Raw genomic sequence first — 19883 nt, 5'->3', positions numbered from 1 at the left:
TATGCGCAACTGCTGTAAAAGTTTGTAAATGATGCGAGAAATTAAGGGCGATTCCAAGCTGAGCGTCACACACTGAGAAAGACGGCCTCTTACGTGATTCTGCTGGCGCTGACTCTAGAAATACAGTTCGTGCTACCCTGGGGATATTCCTGGAGGAGATTGACAACACGGCGTGCACCACAAAGCTGGGGGTGGCAGAGTGGGCAAAAAGCTTCGCCAATTTTTCTCTATTTCTCTCATATACAATGCTTTGTTCGGGAACGTCGCTCGTGCTGAGAGTCAGTGCCCTGCTCTGACGGTCGGTCTAAACGCCGGTGACTAATAAACACCTTTACAATATATATATATATATATATATATGTGTGTGTGTGTGTGTGTGTGTGTGTGTGTGTGTGTGTGTGTGTGTGTGTGTGTGTGTGTGTGTGTGTGTGTGTGTGTGTGTGTGTGTGTAAAGCGCTGTAGCCATATATAAGAGAGAGAGAGAGAGAGAGAAATTGGCGCTGACATAAGCTTGTTGCCCACTCTGACTCTGCCACCCCCAGCTTTGTGGTGCATGCCGTGTTGTCAATCTCCCCCAGGAATATCACCAGGGTAGCGCGAACTGTATTTCTAGAGTCAACGCCAGCAGAATCACGTAAGAGGTCGTCTATTTCAGTGTGTGAAGCTCAGCTTGGAATCGCCCTAAATTTCTCGCATCATTTACAAACATTTACAGCAGTGGCACAGAACTTTCGATGTTCACCGCTTAACCCCGACCCTCACATATTGTACAACATAAACACCGCGGTTTAACACTCGTTTCACGTACTCTGTCGGTTTACTTACGCGCTTCTTACGTTGTTTCTTTTCTAAATCTTATCTGCCGGTGGCAATACAGATTTTTGTCTGGAAACCGCTGAAATTTAAGCCATTATACATGAGAACTTGACCAGTAGATTGACCACAATATTGGTCCGAATCGACGCGAACGCAGTTCCAGCACTTCATCGGCTACTGCCCACAGCGGGACGGCCTGCTCGATTTGCTCACGGGCATAGAGACGCTCACGCTTTTTGGACGTCTCAGCGGCATATCCATGACTCCTGAGTACGTGGATGCGCTTCTCGACATCTTCCACCTCGATGAAATCGGAGGGCAGCTCGTCTCTACCTACAGGTACGTCCTTGCAATGCGAGGCGCAAGGGGACTAAGGTTGGGGCAAAGTGAACTTGCGCCCATTCACTTGAGAAACCTGAAAAAAAAAATGGACCATTTCAAGATATACCATTTAGAGAACTCTGGGGATGTTTTCACTTTTATCTTTTTCTGTGAAGTCTATCGATTGCCTGTAGAAAGCCTGCGAACTTTGTATCGCATAAATTCCCATTGCAAATGACATTCTGTCTGATTTCTCGGAGTCGCATATGACACGCGAAAGGTTTCAGACAAAAAAAAAACAACTTTACAAATCCGTGTAACCACAAAGTATAAGTTGATGAGAGGGAACGAATTGTCATCCACCTGAATTGTGGCACGGAGCCACAAAAGGCAACCCCGTACAGGTTTCTCAGAAAGAAAGCCTTGTAGTCGGAGAAAAATTCGCCGTGGTCCGTGATTCGAACCCAGTTCTACTGCGTTTCCGGGGCGGTCGCTCTACCATTTGAGCTAACTAGGTCAATGTTTCCCTTGCTCCTTATTATTTACCGCAATACGAAGTGTAAGTCGCTATCGCAAGTAAAATGCCTCGCTCTCTGCTCGGCGGCCAGCGCCGGAAACAAACGCAAGCTGTCGCTCTGCCTCTCGATGCTGGGCATGCCGCGCCTGGTGCTGCTCGACGAGCCGTACGCCGCCATCGCCACGACGTCTCGGAAGCGCATCATCAACTTCATCTGCGCACTGCAGAAGGTCAGCAAGATCTCCGTTCTGCTCAGTTCGCACAGGTAGGCAGATTCAGCCACTCGTGCTGCGCGTCCACTGACCCCGTGCGTCGCGTATGCCGCTGGCAAATCGACGACGATGTCACCACTCGCCGCGCATCGCAGTCTGGTCGACGTGGAGTTCCTCTGCAACCGCATCGCCATCTTGGGCGGCGGGCACCTCCAGTGCCTCGGCTCTCTGGCGCACCTCAAGGAGAAGTTCGGCAAGGGCTACACCATCAGCGTCAAGACGTACCCAGACCGCAAGCAGGACATCTTCTACCAGCGACAGGTGGCTGAAGACGTGCGCAAGAACTTTACGGATGCCGAGCTAGTGCACAGCTATGAGGTATGCGCCTGTTTGCGGTTAACTCTTTCTAGCACCGCTTCCTCTTTGGCGACAGTATTCTAAAAAAAAAAACGAAATTTAAATGCCTTTTTTCTAACCATCGCATTAATTTTAAGTAAAAAGAGATCATTTGTTACTAAACATTGCAATAACAGCACTTAATAGAGCACCAGAGATACTATTCGGTGTTTATGCCGTCGAAAATGCCCACGAAACGGAAAGTGTTTTCGAAGTTGTCATCAAGTTCTTACTTTTCCGATGAGTTGTTTTATTGCAACGTAAGCGCGGTAGCATATCTTAAAAGAGCTTTACGCTACAATGGCAATTGTGAAGTATCAGAAAACATGCAATAAATTATCACTAAAACATATAAACACAGATGTCCAATGTACAGCACTTAATGGAAAACATGTTTTTTTTACGATACACATGCACAAATGTATATATTCAGTGCATCGCAGCGGCCTTAAGCTCATGGTGGGCTTCATCGGTATTCCATCGTCATCTTAAACTTTGTTAAGCATTGTGGGAACATCAAGGAACAGCTCACATGCAGACAGAAAACATTCCACGAAATCGCCTTCTCGCTATGCGCCTGCGGTCAGACATTCAATCATAAAGTCGTGAATAACTGGAAGCACATCTTTACGCCCTCGTCACACAAACGGCAAACACGGTGCCACGGCCCACTAGAGCGATTTCAGTGCCGGCCGAGAAAGCGGAGAACGAGGCAGATGGCAGTGTCGTCGGCGCGCCAATTTTGTGACACTGTACGGTGATGTTTCCGATAAATTTCAGCAAAATAGGCTCTTCTTTCATCTTTGAAACGCTCCTCTCTCTCTCTCTCTCTTATGTGCAGGCCAACGCGGCGTCGTATCGAGAGCTTGATTGTCAGAACTAGCGACGCTGGTCAACTGTTCAGAGCTAATTAAAAATGCTCCTGAGCATTATCTCGAAGTTGACTCTTACACGTGGCAGCAGCGTCGCGTGGGCGAATCGGTTTGTACTAGCGAAAATGGCACCTTTCTGCTCGCCAAACATGACGCACGACTTCAGCAAGAGCGAATAGAATTGCTTGTTGAAGTCGGGTATACTCCGGCGACGTTTGTCAACACGCGAACGTGGGGGTGCGCATCCTCGACATTGTTATAAGAGTCTCGGCGTTTGTTTCTGCAGGGCCTGCTGGAATTTCAGATGTCGCAGGTTCACATGCTGTGGAGCGAGATGTTCACGCGCATGGCACGCATCAAGAAGAGGTTCAAGCTGCAGGACTTTTTCATCACGGACACATCGCTGGAGCAGATCTTTCTGAGCGTCACGCGGAAGGAGGCCAGCGAGGCCGCAGCCGCAGCGATCGCTCTGGCAGCGCCGGGAAACCGTCCGGTCATGGCGCCCGCCGCACTGGGGATATTATAAAAGCGCTGCCTTCTGGACGTGGCCATCGTTTGCGTCTGCTTGATTGCTTTTTTACTGCTCCAGAACACAGAAAATTACACGAATGCAACACAAGCGCAGCACAAGCTTGTGGATGCCCGAATTTAAAAAAGTGCACCGTCGCTTAAAGGGAGACCAACGGTGTGCAACCTTAGATGATCGTGGTGGTGACGATGATAGCACTGGTAGTCTGTAGCAGGGGAAGCCCTTCTTATCAGCGGCTCATACACTGTGGGATTGGCTTGGAATTGAATATCACAAAGAACTGATACAGAAATTGAGTAAACGTTGATTGGAATGAATTTTCGAAGACTACAGAGATGACATGAGCGACAGCGGTGTTGGCACACCGTGTTGCTACCGACGACCTAATTAAATTTGCGCTGTGTGCAGTGGTGGATGATGACCAGGCATGTACGTGACTGGCCTCTGGTTTCATCCTGCTCATATATGAATTCCTTCAGCACACGAGTATGAGCAAGGCCACCGTAAAATTTCGGTTGACAGCTTGCCCTTGCGATGAGATACCGTTTTTCCTGCGCAAGAGGTAATTGTGTATCAGCACCAAATAGCACGAAACAACGGGCGCCGTTGGTGCCCGCTTGATTCATTTGCCAGTGCCGAGCGTACGTAGCGGACAAGGGAACCAAATTGTAAGAAATGACGATCGGCGATAGGGTTAAATTTCGACGAGCAACACAGGGGCTACGGGTGACACCGTAGTGGTGCGGGGCTTAAAATCTCGGTACACGAGCCGCAATCTGCCCCTGTCAGATTGCGATGGCGGATTGCGGCTCCAGTGGCTGGGAAATTGTGAACGCGACGACGGGCTAAGCAAGCCCAGCGCCGTAACGCAGGGAATCTGAAGAAAAGCATCGTTCAGATCTCACGCACTGTCCGAGTCGCTCTAAGCGAAAGTCTGGTGAGCCGGCAAGACGGAGCGGCGCATCTCGTCAAGGGAGGCGCAGCCACTTGGGCAAAGAACGCCCCGTGCACCCCTAGGCCAAGGCGGCGGAGAGGCGCGACACGGTGCCGCTGCCGAACACTGTACCTAATAACCCTAGTCACACGGATCATTTTAGAATGCGCCTGAGCCCGATAGGGATCGAATTTCTGTTTTTATTGCGATATCAATTATATGGACACTCCAGGCGGATTTCTGCCAACGGCGTCGCTGTCGCCGTCGCCGTGAGGTTCCTTATGAGTGAAAGCGTGTGAGTGCCGACGAACGTTTTTCATTACGATTGCCTGCTTTGCGCAAGCTGTTGGAGGGATCCGATCGCATATTCAATCGAGATTGGGCTTGATCGCGATTGAAAGTCTCCCGTGTGACCGAAGTATAAGCCCCTGGAAGCCACATGCTCTCGCGTGAGCGCACGTGCGTCTCGAAGAGCTAGCTGTCGTTGGCACGAGATCAGTATGCGTCCAATTGAGGCCACGTACTGCTCCGACCACGAAAACGGGAGAAACAGCCAGAGAAAGCTGTTCAAGTTTAATCAAAAATGGGTGGCAGAGTATTTATCTCGCATCCACTACCAAGTCACGAACGGCAGCTTAAGGACTGCTCTAGAAAGTGTATCATCTATATGCTCTGTCAATACTAACCTGTGGCGCGTAAGCCTGCAGAATAACCAAACACTGGAAGGAAGCAAAGAGCAGTGCAGCGAGCGACGGAATGAAAGCTAGCAGGCTTGACGTTACAAGAGCAAGCAAGACAGCAGTACCGATTAAACAGCAAACGCAGTTAGCTGGCATTCTAGTCTTATGCTAGCTATTCTACTTGTTCTAGTCTGCGCTCTTTCCGTCTGCTTCGTTTTTTCCTATGTTCGTCCTCCTGTACGCACAACTCTTCCTAACATAGTCATGCACCAACTCGCCCAGCAAGGAGTCCTTCTCAACTGGTCTTATTCAAGAGGCAGAAGGCTTTGGCGTGACAAGCAGTGCGCGGAACCTGTTGTCGTTTAGAGAATGTCGTCTTCTGAGCACAATAATGTTTGCCAAGAGAATTGAGAAGCGCACTCGCGTGTGAAAGAGTGGGTGACGTGTCGACGGCAACAGGGCAAGTAGCCATAAATATAAATACTCTCACCAAAGAAAAAACGGTTTGAATCACTCTCGGCGCTGGCAAATGTCGTTCAGGCCAAGGCAGTGGAAGGGGAATAAAATACACGGTCGAAACAAGAAGGAAATGTGTGTTTTTTGCAACTAAGTAGTGGCTACAGGAAGCCTGACGTGCTAAAGCAACTTTTTTCTGCAATATTATTGCAGCTCTCATTTTCAACTTACCATTGCGCCTACGTCAAAAATCAATACTCTCAATTTAATATGAATATGAATAGCGTTATGATGGGCTTTCTTATATGCGCATGTGCGTAACCTTTTATTACTAAGTTAGCGGGAAAATGAGGTCTTTCGTTGTTGGTTTTCACGGCCAACCTTGACCAATTCCCCCTCCTGCATACGCGCCATTTACTGTAGACGGCAACAATAACAACGACAGACAGTAGAAGCAGCGACAGCAGTGACAAAATTATATGTGTTTCTTTTTTCAGACTGAGCTACTCATTTTTTAACTCATTCGATTCATAGCCAATCCACTGTAGCTACGATCCATTCATAAAGGCAAACCAACTGATATATCCAAACATGGCACAGAGACGACTACGTGGTCAGCATAGAATGAAACATTTACTGCGCGCTCCACTTGGCTATATATATGGAGGAACGGGGCGTAAGCATGCCGTGCCTGGAGTCTCGGATGAAGCTCTGGAGCCACAGCTGTGTTGCCAGCTGAATGCATATCATCAACCAACCAACTATATGACCAGTCCCTGTATGAATGCGCAATCTACAGATGACAGAAAAACAGGCATGGTTCAAGGCTTTAAGGAAGACGAAGAAGAATACCAACGGTTCGTAGTTCACCGTGTCGTCTCCCTGTGAGTGAAGGAATGGAACAAAAACAGCGTAAGTATTCTTATTTGCTCGGTACCACAAAAACCACGCGTTTAACAGTTTGCACTTGTCGCTTTAACTACGGCTAATTCCGAACAAGCTAATCTTCGAGCAACATATAACGTTGTCAGTAGCATAAGTACACGACCGGCCAATTTTTTCGCAGGAACATCTATAGAGAAGAAAGCTATTCTAGTTGGTGTCTGTTACGACGCTAGGAGTTGTCACCAGCTCTAAAAATGCACCGGACCAAATTGAGAGGGACGCATGCACACGACGTTACACATTAACTGATACTCTGCGCTTTCTAGATGAAAAACGATAAGTTGCACTGAGCGCAGACGCAGATAAGCAGCTTTGAGTTTCCTTTCACCGTAGGCACGCAAATATAAGACATTAATGTAGAGACTTTCCTGCCGAATAGGCAGTTTCTTTTGTAGCTGCGATGGGATGCTTACACGTTGTTCTCTTGCTTTTTTGATGTAAAAGACTTCCGATGCTTTTTCATCTACTCGCTTAGGAGATTGTCGGAGCACACGAGAGTTCTTTCTAGACAGCCGCTGTGCTGTGGTTTCAACGTAAATCATGTGTCCCGTTCACTTTATTTGTCTGAGTAACTGTGATGCTCCAGCAAATGCACTTCCCGAGTTCGCTATCTCAGTGTCTTTCAATACGTTACTAGCAATGATCAATCCACACTGAAATAATCACTTATCAGGCTAACGTTTCGTGGGCTTAACATGCTTTTCATTGTCTGCGATACCAGAAAAAGGTGATGCCAGCCGGAGGTCAGAGTGCTGCTGACTTCAATTTGCATTGAAAGCAGCAGAAATTGTAGATGTTACTGGCACTGTCCAGTAATATGATCTTTTCCGTGTTATGAGTTTCACCCGAATAAAAGTAAAAAATTTTGCTGAAGCCATCAACAATGATTCTCCATTCAAGCGAATGGTCCGAACGAACGAACGAACGAGAGAGAGAAAGAGCAAGAGAAAGAGCGATCGAACGTTTTCCTTGACGCGTCCGACCACCAACCAACGGCCGACCACCGAACAATCACGAAAACGGCCGAAAAAGCCAAAAGAAAGCTATTTACTCTAAAATAGTTAATATTCGCACATGAACGCCTACACAAGTGTCTTGCAAGAGTTCTTGACACGCGCCATAGACGGTGGTTGCCTACGGCGCCTAGGAACGTGATTTTCGCGAAACTATTTAGAACTCTCTGGAAGACCCCTTCGATTTCGTAAACTACAGTTTGAGAAGACACGTCGTCAATCAAGAAATTTCCACACAGGTAAATTCACCAGTCTTACACTTTTCAACCCCTGCATCTGAATAAACCAGAGATGTTGCATAGTGGCTATTATTCGCTGTATACCGACATTTCTGTGCTGTCAGTATTTTCTGTACATGTGTAAGTCGCGTGTGCAGCTGATGAAGACAAGAAGGATGACCCACCCGAAAAAGAAGATCAGAAAGAGGGCGCACCACGGTCAAACTCAGCCCAGCGTGACACCCTACTGACCAAAAAGATAATCAAGGGTCTGCTCGGCATTGTGTTCTTCAGGGTACGTCCTTGGAGATAACCTTAGGGGATCGGGCCTTTACGACATGCATCGTGAGTGAAGTTAAAGGGGCACTAAATAGAAGGAGCTCATCAAAGTATGCTTTCAAAACTCTTACTGTCATCAGTTCCCGTGTAATCAGGACTGAGTGGTTGACTATTACAAAAGAAGATGTAGGCCATAGTTCTAGCTTTTCTTTTTTTAATTTTGCTACGAAATTGTACTGGTGCGTCAGTGTGACGTCACGGATTACAGACTATTTTCTCATATTTAGGTCATCGTGGATCAATAGTTCTTCAAACGTGCCAAGTTCAGCGTTTGGCTCGTAAGGGTAAAATGTAGTGAATCTTCATCGGTAACTTGTTAAGTGGGCCCGAGCGCGCGTCGTCCAAATTTGTGACGTCACGGCGAACTGGCGTGGTAACTCGAACGCCGCCACCCGTCCTGCGTTAAAGCGCAACTCTCTGATTACAAAGCGACCTGTAACTGTAAAGAGCGACATTTTCGATATTGTAGAAAGATAATTTATTATTAAAGCTGAATTTAATTTTTCTCTTTAGCGTCCCTTTAAGCTCGGCCAATATATTAGCTACCGCAACAGTTACTTAACGCGTTTCATTGCGAATTATAACTTGTGCAAATATTTTGACCGTGTTGACCCATATGCCCTGTATCTGTAATCATATACCATCATGCATGAAAACCAACTTGTATGTTATCATATAAACCCTTATCATCATATAGGTACGGGTTTTACGGTTATGTTTCAATATGGATAGTTGGTGCATATAAACTGTTCCGGCCAGCATAAGGTTACAGAGGGACCATTAGTTATGTCGTCCCTGTATGCTGGCCACACCAGTACATATTTCCTGCTGAATGCCTGTTACTTCGCCCGCAAGACCCACCGTGGTTGCTTAGAGGCTATGGTGTTGAGCTGCTAAGCCCGAGGTCGCGGGATTGAATCCCGGCCACGGCAACCGCATTTCGATGGGGGCGAAAACACCCGTGTACTTAGATTTAGGTGCCCGTTAAAGAACCGCAGGTGGTCCGAATTTTCGAAGTCCCCCACTTCGGCGTGCCTCATAATCAGAAAGTGGTTTCGGCACGTAAAACCCCATAATTTTTTTTTAACTTCGCCCGTTGCCTCCTCGCGTGACGAGCCTTTTACGCGCAAGCATACAAGCCCTGTCTGAAATTGGCGATATTAGGCCACCGAGCTGGGAGAGTGAAGAGAGCGCCGGAGGAGGAGGGCGCCTGGAGGTGGAGAGGAGGAGAGAGCGCCGGGGAAGGTATGGAGGAGCGTGAGGCGGAGGGGGAGCAGGCAGAAGGTGGAGCGTCGCGAAGGTGTCGCAGGTGGAGGCGCGCTGGGTTCACCTCTTCTGGCAGGTACTACGGTCTCTATGTGCGCTATGGATGTACCGGGTTCATCTGGAAATCGAGAGGCCAAGCGCAGAGCGAGAAGGATGGAGGAAAGACGCAAGCGGCGGCAGGCTGAGCTTTACTCGACCGACACCGAAGTTGTCGGCAAGTGCTGGGCACGAGCTGAACAATACCGACAAAAGTCGTGGGCTAGGCGTGCCCGGGAGACTCCCGACGAACGTGCTTGCAAGAATGCGGGCATGTCAGGCAAGATGGCTTGGCTTAGAAACTCCGGAACAGCACTCACACGCTTGCGCGTAGCCCGCGTCTACGAAGTGAAACGTCACTATAATTTTGTATCGCCACCTTCCTCTCTCAGCATCCGATCGTGCCTTCCGGATGCCCGAACAGTCCGAATCGACCTCCGTTGCCACCGCCGCCTTGCGGCTTGCGGGCGCCTGTACCCACGGGCTGGCCACATGCTGCGCCAAGGCGAGCCGCTCGCGCAGCTCCAACGCGCTACCGCTGCAGGTCGCCGCGGGCACTGGCGCTGTCTCGGCGTCCTCAGTTTCGTCGTCCCGGGCTGCCAAATGCGGCACCTCAGCTGATTTGGCCTAGCAGGACACGCGGTTGTGTCCGGTGCAGAGAATCCATCGGTTCCCGGATCTCGAGGGGGACTTCGACCGACGCAGTTCCCACCACCAGGTAACGGGTGCTAGAGACGGAGCAACAACTTGACGTGACGTTGGGCTACTTGGTACAGCTGTACTGAGACATAATGCAAATATTTATGAAATTAAAAATTGGCATTCACCATGGTGTAACACGAAGTTACAAAGGAAACCCAAACGCATATCTCTTTCTGAGAAACCCACTTGGGCTTTCTTTGTAGCTCCATGCTACGCTGAGGGAATGTTCTTGCGGGATTGCACAGAATCGGTTTGTCATTGTCAGTGTCTCTTTACTTCGAGTTGTGAAATAATTTGCCTTCGCTCTGCGATCTTCTAGCATCCTCGTTAGCTCAGATGGTAGAGCGACCACCAGGAATGATAGTTCCGGTTTCGATCCCTGGACCAGGACGAATTTTTCTTCAACTGCGAAGATTTTTGTCTTAGAAAACCGCCTGGGATTTTTTTGTAGGTTCGAGCTGCACTCGGGTAGATGAAATTTGTTTTTCCTTTCATGAACCTTCCTTCACCTTGTGAGATTCCACAAAACTGATTTGCCTATTCGAATATTTCCACTTATTTTCTACGTCAAGATGTTTATTTTAGCTTTATGGGATCAGACTGAGCAGTGCTTCTGATGCTATCAGTTTGGTCAATTTGAAGGTTGATGAGAATTAAGTAGTTTAGGAGAGTGCCCTTATGGGCCTGTTCGTAAGCAATGTTTAAAGACACAAAATCAGCGTAAAAAAAGAGGAAGGGCAAAGGCGAAGAAGATGCCAGGTCAAGCGCTGGAATTACAACTCTGGATGTTAATCAGAACACCGTGAATAAGAACGCGACGAATTCAACAGAAAGTGTCATGACATCATTTTTACACAAATTCTCTATTTTCCTGACCTGTACACGTCCTGTCCATGTATTTTACTTCCCTCTTGAACGTTTGCTTTATTTTTTTGTCCTGGTCGTTGCACTCCGCACGCCTGTCAGTCCTGTCAAAACACTGTGCGGTTCGCGGCGCTAGGCAACTCTATAGCGGCTATAGGATATCTAATTATCGCCAGCGTTACCGCGGCATCTCATGATGACAATGCTGCTGATGCTCTCTATCTGGTCTCCTCACAGTACGGTAGGCACCACCATGGAGCCGGAGATCTTTGCCGGGCCGGGCACTGCTGGCCACGAATCCCAGGTCCTGGACTCCGGCGGCTTCTGGGTCCGGCCGCCTTTTGCGATGCCTCCTGCACCGGTGGGCGCGCCTCCTCCGCACCAAACGGGCTCCGCCGGCGCCAGAACCGAGGGTCCCGCATCGCCGAAACTGCAGCGCGAAGACAGCCAACGGTCTCGTGCCAACACGCGTTCACGGCCTGGAGGCCCCCGCCATTGCCAAGACAGCGTGCGCAGCCGCTCGCAGAAGAACTGCGGCGCCCCGCGACGTCGATCACGGGTACGATTACCCCTGAACGCGTTTGGTCCACAAATGTAAACGTTAAGCTTACGCCAAACAAGCACTAGCGCTCAAGACCTCAAAGCACTAAATAACGTTTTACTTGGCAGGAAATAACAAAGGTTAGTTCAGTCGGGTAAAGTATCTCTTTAGGACTTGATTTACGTTTATTGGTGGGACCCTCTTTGATTACTGGCGGATAAAATGAAGGACATAGTTTGAAGTTTTGCAAGCGAGTCGCCGCAGTGATATCTTATTATGTCATAAGTTTTCGAATGCCTGCGCCATGTTTGTTCAGAAAATATTACGAAAACCCATAAATTAGGGTTTTTGGTTCGTTTAGAATGCACTGTCAACCTTCTTTTAATTATTAGACTGTAATATGGTCCCGCTAAGTCACTGCCCGAATTTAAACTTGAAGCCTGTTGTTTTTCATATTTCTGGAGTGTAGTTTACAAATTCAATTTCAGCTAACTTTTTCATAACCTATTTCCTTTATTACTTTGCTTCAACTTTATTTATTTGGTCTACTTAATTCAACTTTCTTTTCGTTGTGCGATACCTCCAATTTGTTGTGCATTTGTCGATGTTAGAACGCCGCAATATAAGTGCACACACAAGAAACTCCCAATATCTAGTTAGTATAACTAATTCTCGTACGTACTATAGTAACTAAGTCATGGCTTATAATGTTCCTGTTAGATGTAACAAACATTTAAACACAAGCGGCTTTACTAAACGGCAGTTTCACTGTCGTATTTCTGCTACCTTGCTACTGAAACTGCTTGTTTAAGATTATGTATATAACGTGGAGTATGTGTACGATAACTGTAGAGATGTCTAGAAACTTGTTTGTTGCAATATGACCACTGTACAGTCGTGTATATATATATATATATATATATATATATATATACCAGAAAGAAGCAATTCTGGGGGGGAAGGGGGCGCCTTGTAGTGAAGCGTGGTTATCATACTTAAATCCCCATAATTTAATTTAATTAATAATTAAGTGGAAATTGCTTTGGACAGAGTCAAGCTGCAGTCGCGGATTAATTTTAGCGCCAGCTGATCATCCAGTCTATGAGTGGCCAATAAACGTATAAATTATTCATTTGATTGATTGATTCCTCTTTATTACCACTTAAAACGCATCGCATACATGAAAGAGAAACATAGAATCAATCTACATTTCTAGCTCATATTCAAAAATTGCAACATTTTATACGAACGAGAACTTTGTTACAGATAAAATCATAGATGGTCAGGCCTCTCGCGCTTTCCGGAAATATCGGCGACAAAATAGTGTGAAGTGGCTGCAGTGACTTCGGTAACTGTGGAGTTAATGAAAGTTTTAATGAAAGAAAAGAAGAGCAATTACCTTCTCAAACCGGCATCAACAGACATGTAAACAGAAATCAAGAGTCAAAGCAAACAAGTGAAATTGCACTGTGAATTAAAAGTTAAAAAAAAAATAGATTAACTATCAAGGAAGTGCATCTGCTAGGGTGACCCGATGTTTAGATAGGGGGGCCTGTCTTTATCAAAGGTAGCCTCGTTATCCTCGCAGGTGTTAATTTTAGTGGTATGTGGGACGTCTTCGCGTAGTGGCAGCGTCTATCTACATAAGAAGGTACTAATAGCAGTACCTTCTTTTTGGCAGATGCAATCTTTGAAATCCTGGACCGTATACGCCGCAGTTTGTGCAACCATGACAAACCAAGTATACAGTACATTCCTTGCACATCACGATGGCTCTTTTCGCTGGATTAAGCTTGCTTTTATCTAGTGAGAGTGCTACGTTTCCTTCGCACACATTTTTAATCATGGAATGTTTTTAGTTCTTCCCTCCTTTCTACCGTAAGATAAATTAATAAGCTTCAATCAAGCAAGCAATCAATCAACTATTGCAGGAAAGCCGGGTGTCGGGTGAAGCTACTTCCGGCTCTGAGCGTCGCAGCGGCGGCAGCATGAGATCGAACCATGCAAGGGAAGGCAGCCCAGAGACGGACGGCAGACCTCGAGGAACGCGCTTCTCAGCGATGGACCAGAACCGGCTCATCGAGTGCGCAGTTTTTTTTTTCTCGAAAGCTTTGATTTCACGGGCTACGTAGCTGGGTAGTACAAGATGCACGGCAAATGGGAGTGGGGCGTTCGAAGGACCGGACTGGCGCGTTCCCCGCTCCTGCCATGTGGATGGCAGCACAATCATCCAGGAGAACGGAGGGGCAGTTAACCGCCTATGTATACCCTGCCCCTTTTAGGACACACTGATACATATTTTTGATATTCTAGAAACTCTACCGTAAGTTTATCACGCGTAAAAAGGCGGTACTCAGCAATTATGAAGGTTGGGCAACCATAAGACATTTTAGTTAAATACGAAAGTCTATCTCGAAATGCTGGACCTGAAGCAGTCTATATTACATCGTGACGTGAGGACACCTGAGCAAGAAATCCAGTGGCGTATAGTGTAGAAATAAGGCTAGGTACGACGACGTTGCTCATTAAAAAGAATGAGCAAAAGCGCTGCGCGCGTGTCTTCTGAATGCACTTGCGTGCGGCAGTCGCGGCAATAACAGGAACGGAACGAACGTGCCGGTATATCATGACTTCATAATGCAACCACCTGCTGCTTACCAAAACCATGTTTGGTTCGTTGAAACAAATATTATAGTAAGTTGTTTAGCTCGCGCTGATGCTTGGCAGTGTTCCCTCTGCGACATGGTTTGCTCTAAACATTAGAATTAAGGCTTGGGTATTCGCATAACGCAAGAAAACTTTATTAAAAAACAAGATGAAACTGTGGCTTCGTTATTTTTATTAAAAGTGGCAATAAAGAGCCCAACTAAGTTGAGCTTGGTGCAGTATTCATTCAGGACTTAATTTGCATATCGTTCTTGAAGGGAACGTTGATTATCAACGAAGAAATTGAAGGGCCTCGATTGCCTTTTTAGATTTTGCGCCTGAACCTCAGGGAACAGAGTTTCTTACAATGTTACCTAGAGGAAAACCTGTCGCCACCACCTTTGCGAGTTCCCTTATTGGCAATATGCCGCTATAGGATATGAGTGCGGGAGGCATGTCTCGAGCGTGGCTTGGCATAAAACATAGCGATGACTGCGATGAGGTTTATTTCTTAGAACGGAGTTTCCATACACAGTTTTCATTCACCCCAACCACATCTTCAAATAACGTTTACTCGTACATCGCATAAGTAAGCGCATAAAACAAAAAAAAAAGTCGCAGTTTCGCTCGAAGGGCGAAGCATCGATTGTGATAGTAAATTAGTAGACTGCTATATGACGTAAGATAGTAGTTTTATGGGACGAATAAACTTGTAAATATTCGCTTATTAACTAAATTACCCAGCATGGAGTCACGCTCGCACAAGCACACATGAATACAACTCACTCGATGACCGCGCAACCTCGCTGTCAAGACGCTGAACAGAGGAAGCGAGGCAGCAGTAGCGAGCGAACTGACCTTCGTGCTGCCTCTCACTTCAACGCGAACTAAGCGGCAATAACAGAGCACACACAGAGCTATTAGCCCTCTGTCCACCTAGACAATTTACACACCGCAGATCGCTTTCAAGATAGGGCCCTGGCGGCCGCACCATACGCAGCCGCTGCCGAAGTAGAACGCCTCCCCCCCTCCCCACGTCCCTGCCCTCCGCCAGGTGCCTTGCGCGCGACGGAAGACGACGCGCTTTCTGCCCGCTTTCATCCCTCGCGCGTGGACCTCTCACGCTTTCACTCGCACATACAGCATACGGCGCGCGGCGGCGATGTTATCGCCCTTGAACTTTATACTGAACACCACGGCGACGGCAACGCCGACGACAGAAATGCGCCTGGAGTGTCATAACTGCTATCACAATAAAACAAACGGTTAGAAGATTTAAAACTGATGCTCAGTGAACGCCGACGTCGTCGCAGCCTTTCTTCCAACTTCAGCCGCCCGCGCTAGTACTGGTGATGTTTGACATATTTGTACAGACAAAAACGATTTCTCCTGTTTAAGTGAAAGATTTTTACATAATAATACAGAAAAAAATCATATTAGACATCGATTCCGTAGCGATACGATCACTGAATGCTGTTCGTCACACGGGGCCATATATGTCTGTGTGGTGAGCTGGCTCTCCGAGAAAACGCAAATCCGAACCCTCCCCCCCCCTCCCTTCCCGGCAGCACTACACATCCAAAAACGCAGCAGCCAGTGTTTCCTCTGGGTTATAAGAAACTCTGTGCAGGGGGGTACGTCACCACAATGCTCCATACGGCGCGGTATTTCAACACATTTCGGCCGTTTATTGTTCAGAAACAGATGTCAAAAGCGACTACGACGAGTATTTCTCCGGCTTCGTTGTCTTTTTTTTTTATCAGTATGAATCTTTGGTTCACTTGTAATGCAACAATTTTGTTGCATATTCGTCAGCTATTAATTCAGCGCAGACGCAGTAAAAATGGCATGAGGTAACTAAGAGATAGTGCGGGAGCTTCAATTACATCGTTCTTTTTTTTTCCTTACTGACGAATAATTTGACCGTCGCAAAACTGACGCTTCTAGTATTCCAAAAGGTTCCAGAAGGCAGTCTATCAATCCGTTTTAGCATTCAAATTAAGTGCCCCTATAATGACGCCACAAATGCTGGAAAGATATATCTGAAACTTAGATTTACACACTGTGACACTTGTTTATAATGTACCGGAATAATTTGCAAGCATTCATTTCTTCGTGACATATGTAGATAAATGTAGGTAGATATTATAAATCAGTATTGCCATGCATATTTTTTTTCGTAGACAGTTGAATAAAACGAGATGCAGGGTGAGCTATCATCTCGCCAAGAATATCTGCGAATCCACAAAACACCCGGAAAAAGAATTATAATTCGAACTTCGCCAGACAAATACTATATTCGCTATAAAGGCGCACTCTCGTCGCTATGCAAGAGTGAAATCCGCTAGCTGTAACAAAAAAATTGCTGAAATGACAAAATTGGTAGTCGTAATTTGACCATTATAGGATAGAGGATGCCTGGACCAACGCTGATTATTTGAGCTCGTTCTTGCCTGCAGAGCCCCGAAGGATCGCCGCCTGGAGCTGTCGCCCGTGTCGTACGTGGTCTTCGTCGCTGCCCTGGTTCTTACCGTTTTTTCCATCTACGCGATAATGTTCATGCCAGGTGAATTGCCCTGAATTGAATTTCGCTTTATTCGTTAAGCTACGTGAAGAAGAAAGGCTTCTGTGAGACGCGGGTCTTTCGTCACGTGTCAGTAACGGGCACTGTTTGCGAAATCTGGCGCTCAACCAGGCTTCTGTAACCAACATAGCACAATTGGTTTCCAGCAGAACGTGCTGACACGGACAGAAAGGGACAACGACACACGCTGCTCGAAAACAGTTGCGCTATGTACAGCCAACGAGCTCACGCAAACACTATTCTGTAACCAAATTGATTGTTTTGTGCCAGATAAGCAGGTGCAAGGTGCAAAGACGCGTTTTGTGTCAGAGATAGGTGCAAATGTATTCACTGCCGTTCAATGGTAATATGTAAGTTAATGTTCCTAAGTGTAAGCGGGTATGCCTTGCTGCAGCCATTGATGAGCGAAACATGGTTCAGGGCTCCTGAATGACAGCTAGCTTTGATTAATGGTGGTAGAGATGGAGGTCGGATGGAGGTCGAACGATGGAGGTCGATACTCCTTAGCACAGCATCAGAGTCTCGCATGGATTCAGTGTTAGCTATAAAAGAGAGTTGAAAGCCGGGCCTGAGTCCACTTTTGAATAAATGTTTTTTCCACCACCATCGCAGAGTGCTCGCCAATCCTCTCCCTTCCCTCTTGACCCCATCCCCACAAAAAAGGATGAGGGGTGGGGATCAATTTTGTACACTTGTAGCTCGTCTTCTTTCTTTCTTTTTCTTTCTTTCTTTCTTTCTTTATTAGAACATAAGATGTAGAAATCAAATATTTCGTCAGCCCGCCAAAGCAATGATGCTTTTGAGCGGGACTGGTAAGTGCTATGACTTATGATGTGTAATGATGTGCGAGAGGTACGCCTGAGCATGTAAATGAGATGTGCGGTGTACGACTTGACATCGATTGCGGCCTTCTCCTCCTGCTGCGGAATAGGTTAAATTGTCCACCTTGACCAATACTCTTACAGCGTCCGCGGATGGGCGGTGCTTTTCTTACCTCATATTTAATAAGCACTAACAACGACTTTTATCGTTGCACGTGGGAATGAAATTCGCAGTTTGCTTTGTCTGCACTTGCCAAAATATTTTTTAATTGTCTCATCTGTAAGAGTGACGCTGTAATTCAGAGACACATTAAAATTCTAATATTAGAGCCCATAGTTTAGGAAGCGGCTAACTGAAGTACTTGATGGCTTTCGCAGAGAACGTATTCCTTGGAATGCCACGTGATGCCGGAGGCTCCAGGCAGCACGCAGTCGCCGTGGGAACGACCACAGGTGCGTTCTTATCACTGCTCGTTACCATCAGCACTGGCTGTTGAATGGATGCGCTAAAGAGCTTAATTTTCCAATAACTAATTCTTGAAGTCAATCTGCGAATAATAAACTTAGAGAGTGCGACAAGTGCTTTATTTCGGCTCTTTTCCCAAGAGACATAATGAAATGTAATATTGCCCCCCGACGTCTTGACCCTTACGCCGAGTAATCATTAGTGCAGATTTTCTTTACATGACAGGGAAGTAGGACCAATTTAAAGATAAGTGATACAGATTTACGTTATCGACTTACTTTGACATCACACTGTAGTATGCCAAAAAAAGGGAAGCGCTGATACGATTCGGGAAATTAAAGGTCCTTCTTTTATGCTTACACAGGAATTGTTACAGTGTTCGTGAATGTGATAGCTCGAATTGCGTGTTGGCAATATCAATGTCATCGTACCGCATTATTTCCAGTTTATAAACCTCGTACCCAGAGTGAACACGTTTCTGTTTTCCAGTTTTAGCCGCAAACGAGACAGACCCATTACCGCCGGTCACCACTGACGTGCTGAAGAGGATGGCGCGCAGGAAGACGCGCCGCCGAAGAACGTGACACTTTTGTCGCACGCGGTCGTCTAGATTTCAAGACTTCCACACACTGTGTCCCCCTTAAACGCACGTTCCACACACATATATTCATTGTCGTGGTGTAACCGCAGCCCGCTTCCACGTGTTACTGAGTCATCTCACCTGTCAGAGTTTTGACCCCAGAAGGACTGATAAATTCTGTCAATAACGCCCATCGTGGGACAAACTAATGTGTGGTTGTCTTTAGTACATGTCCTTACTCCAATCGTCTCTGGTTTTGTAGATTATTTCTTGTTTATGGTGCCAAGAATCTCAGAAGTACGGTCTTAGTGTTGATTTACTGGTGTACAATATAACGCAGCCCAAGTGTGTGGGAATCATAAATGTCGAGACTATTGCCTTTAGTCATGGCTGCACTGCCTCCCCCAACATGAGTGTACAATTCAATATTTAGCTTCCTACATACTTTTATTTTTTTTATTCTGTAAAGATTATACGCTCTTCCAATTGCCAAGTTCAACGTTATCAAACAAATAAATGTCGGCATGCTTTTCAAAAATGCGAAATATCAATAAACATCTGCACATTGAGCAAGAACGTCGTGTTCTCCAACAACTGGGTGATGTTTATAGCTTTTTTTTCTTTGTTTGAGCAACCATTAGCATTTCAACAGAGTAATGAATTACGTATGCACACTGTTCTATTTACACACTTTTTATCATTCGTGCAAGTCAAACCAGACAATTTTCTAAAGCAGTGGTGTGTAGCAGTGTTAGTTCGGGTTCTTCGAAGACTTAATACAAATGAGTTTACAAAACTACAGCATCCTGCCCATAAATAAATTTGTTAATGGCAATTCATGCGCTTTACACGAACAAAAGCTTTTCCCTCAAATAAAATTTAAGCCCTGAAAAATTCAGCAGCCTTGCGTTCGTTTCACCTTTGTCCTATTTCGACGAGGTTCAAAGGCTACAAATGTAGCCACATATGATTCCATGGCCAACGCCACAACTATACAAAGTTTGGTAATTTGATTTGGAAGTGGCAAATATTTGTCCTTCACTCAAACACTGGCTACGAAGAACATGCTCTAGATGCATTGCTCTACAGACAGTGAAGTTCTGACGACTCGCGTTCTGATACAAAATTT

At 46.3% G+C, this 19883-nt stretch overlaps 1 protein-coding gene across 1 annotated transcript in view; it reads left to right on the top strand.

The window, feature by feature from the left end:
• Positions 1-3716, top strand: part of LOC142557617 (phospholipid-transporting ATPase ABCA3-like) — a 30779-nt gene extending 27063 nt beyond the window's left edge. Inside the window, exons 17-20 of the mRNA XM_075669582.1 lie at positions 974-1155; positions 1746-1919; positions 2022-2244; positions 3421-3716. Of these exons, the coding sequence (XP_075525697.1) occupies positions 974-1155; positions 1746-1919; positions 2022-2244; positions 3421-3660 (819 nt within the window). The 3' untranslated portion in view covers positions 3661-3716. The remainder of the gene's footprint in view (positions 1-973; positions 1156-1745; positions 1920-2021; positions 2245-3420) is intronic.
• Positions 3717-19883: the final 16167 nt, after the last annotated feature.

This window comes from Dermacentor variabilis, chromosome 9 (assembly GCF_050947875.1).
Source record: "Dermacentor variabilis isolate Ectoservices chromosome 9, ASM5094787v1, whole genome shotgun sequence".
In the NCBI taxonomy this organism is placed as follows: domain Eukaryota; kingdom Metazoa; phylum Arthropoda; class Arachnida; order Ixodida; family Ixodidae; genus Dermacentor; species Dermacentor variabilis.
This window is presented reverse-complemented; position numbering and strand designations above follow the sequence as displayed.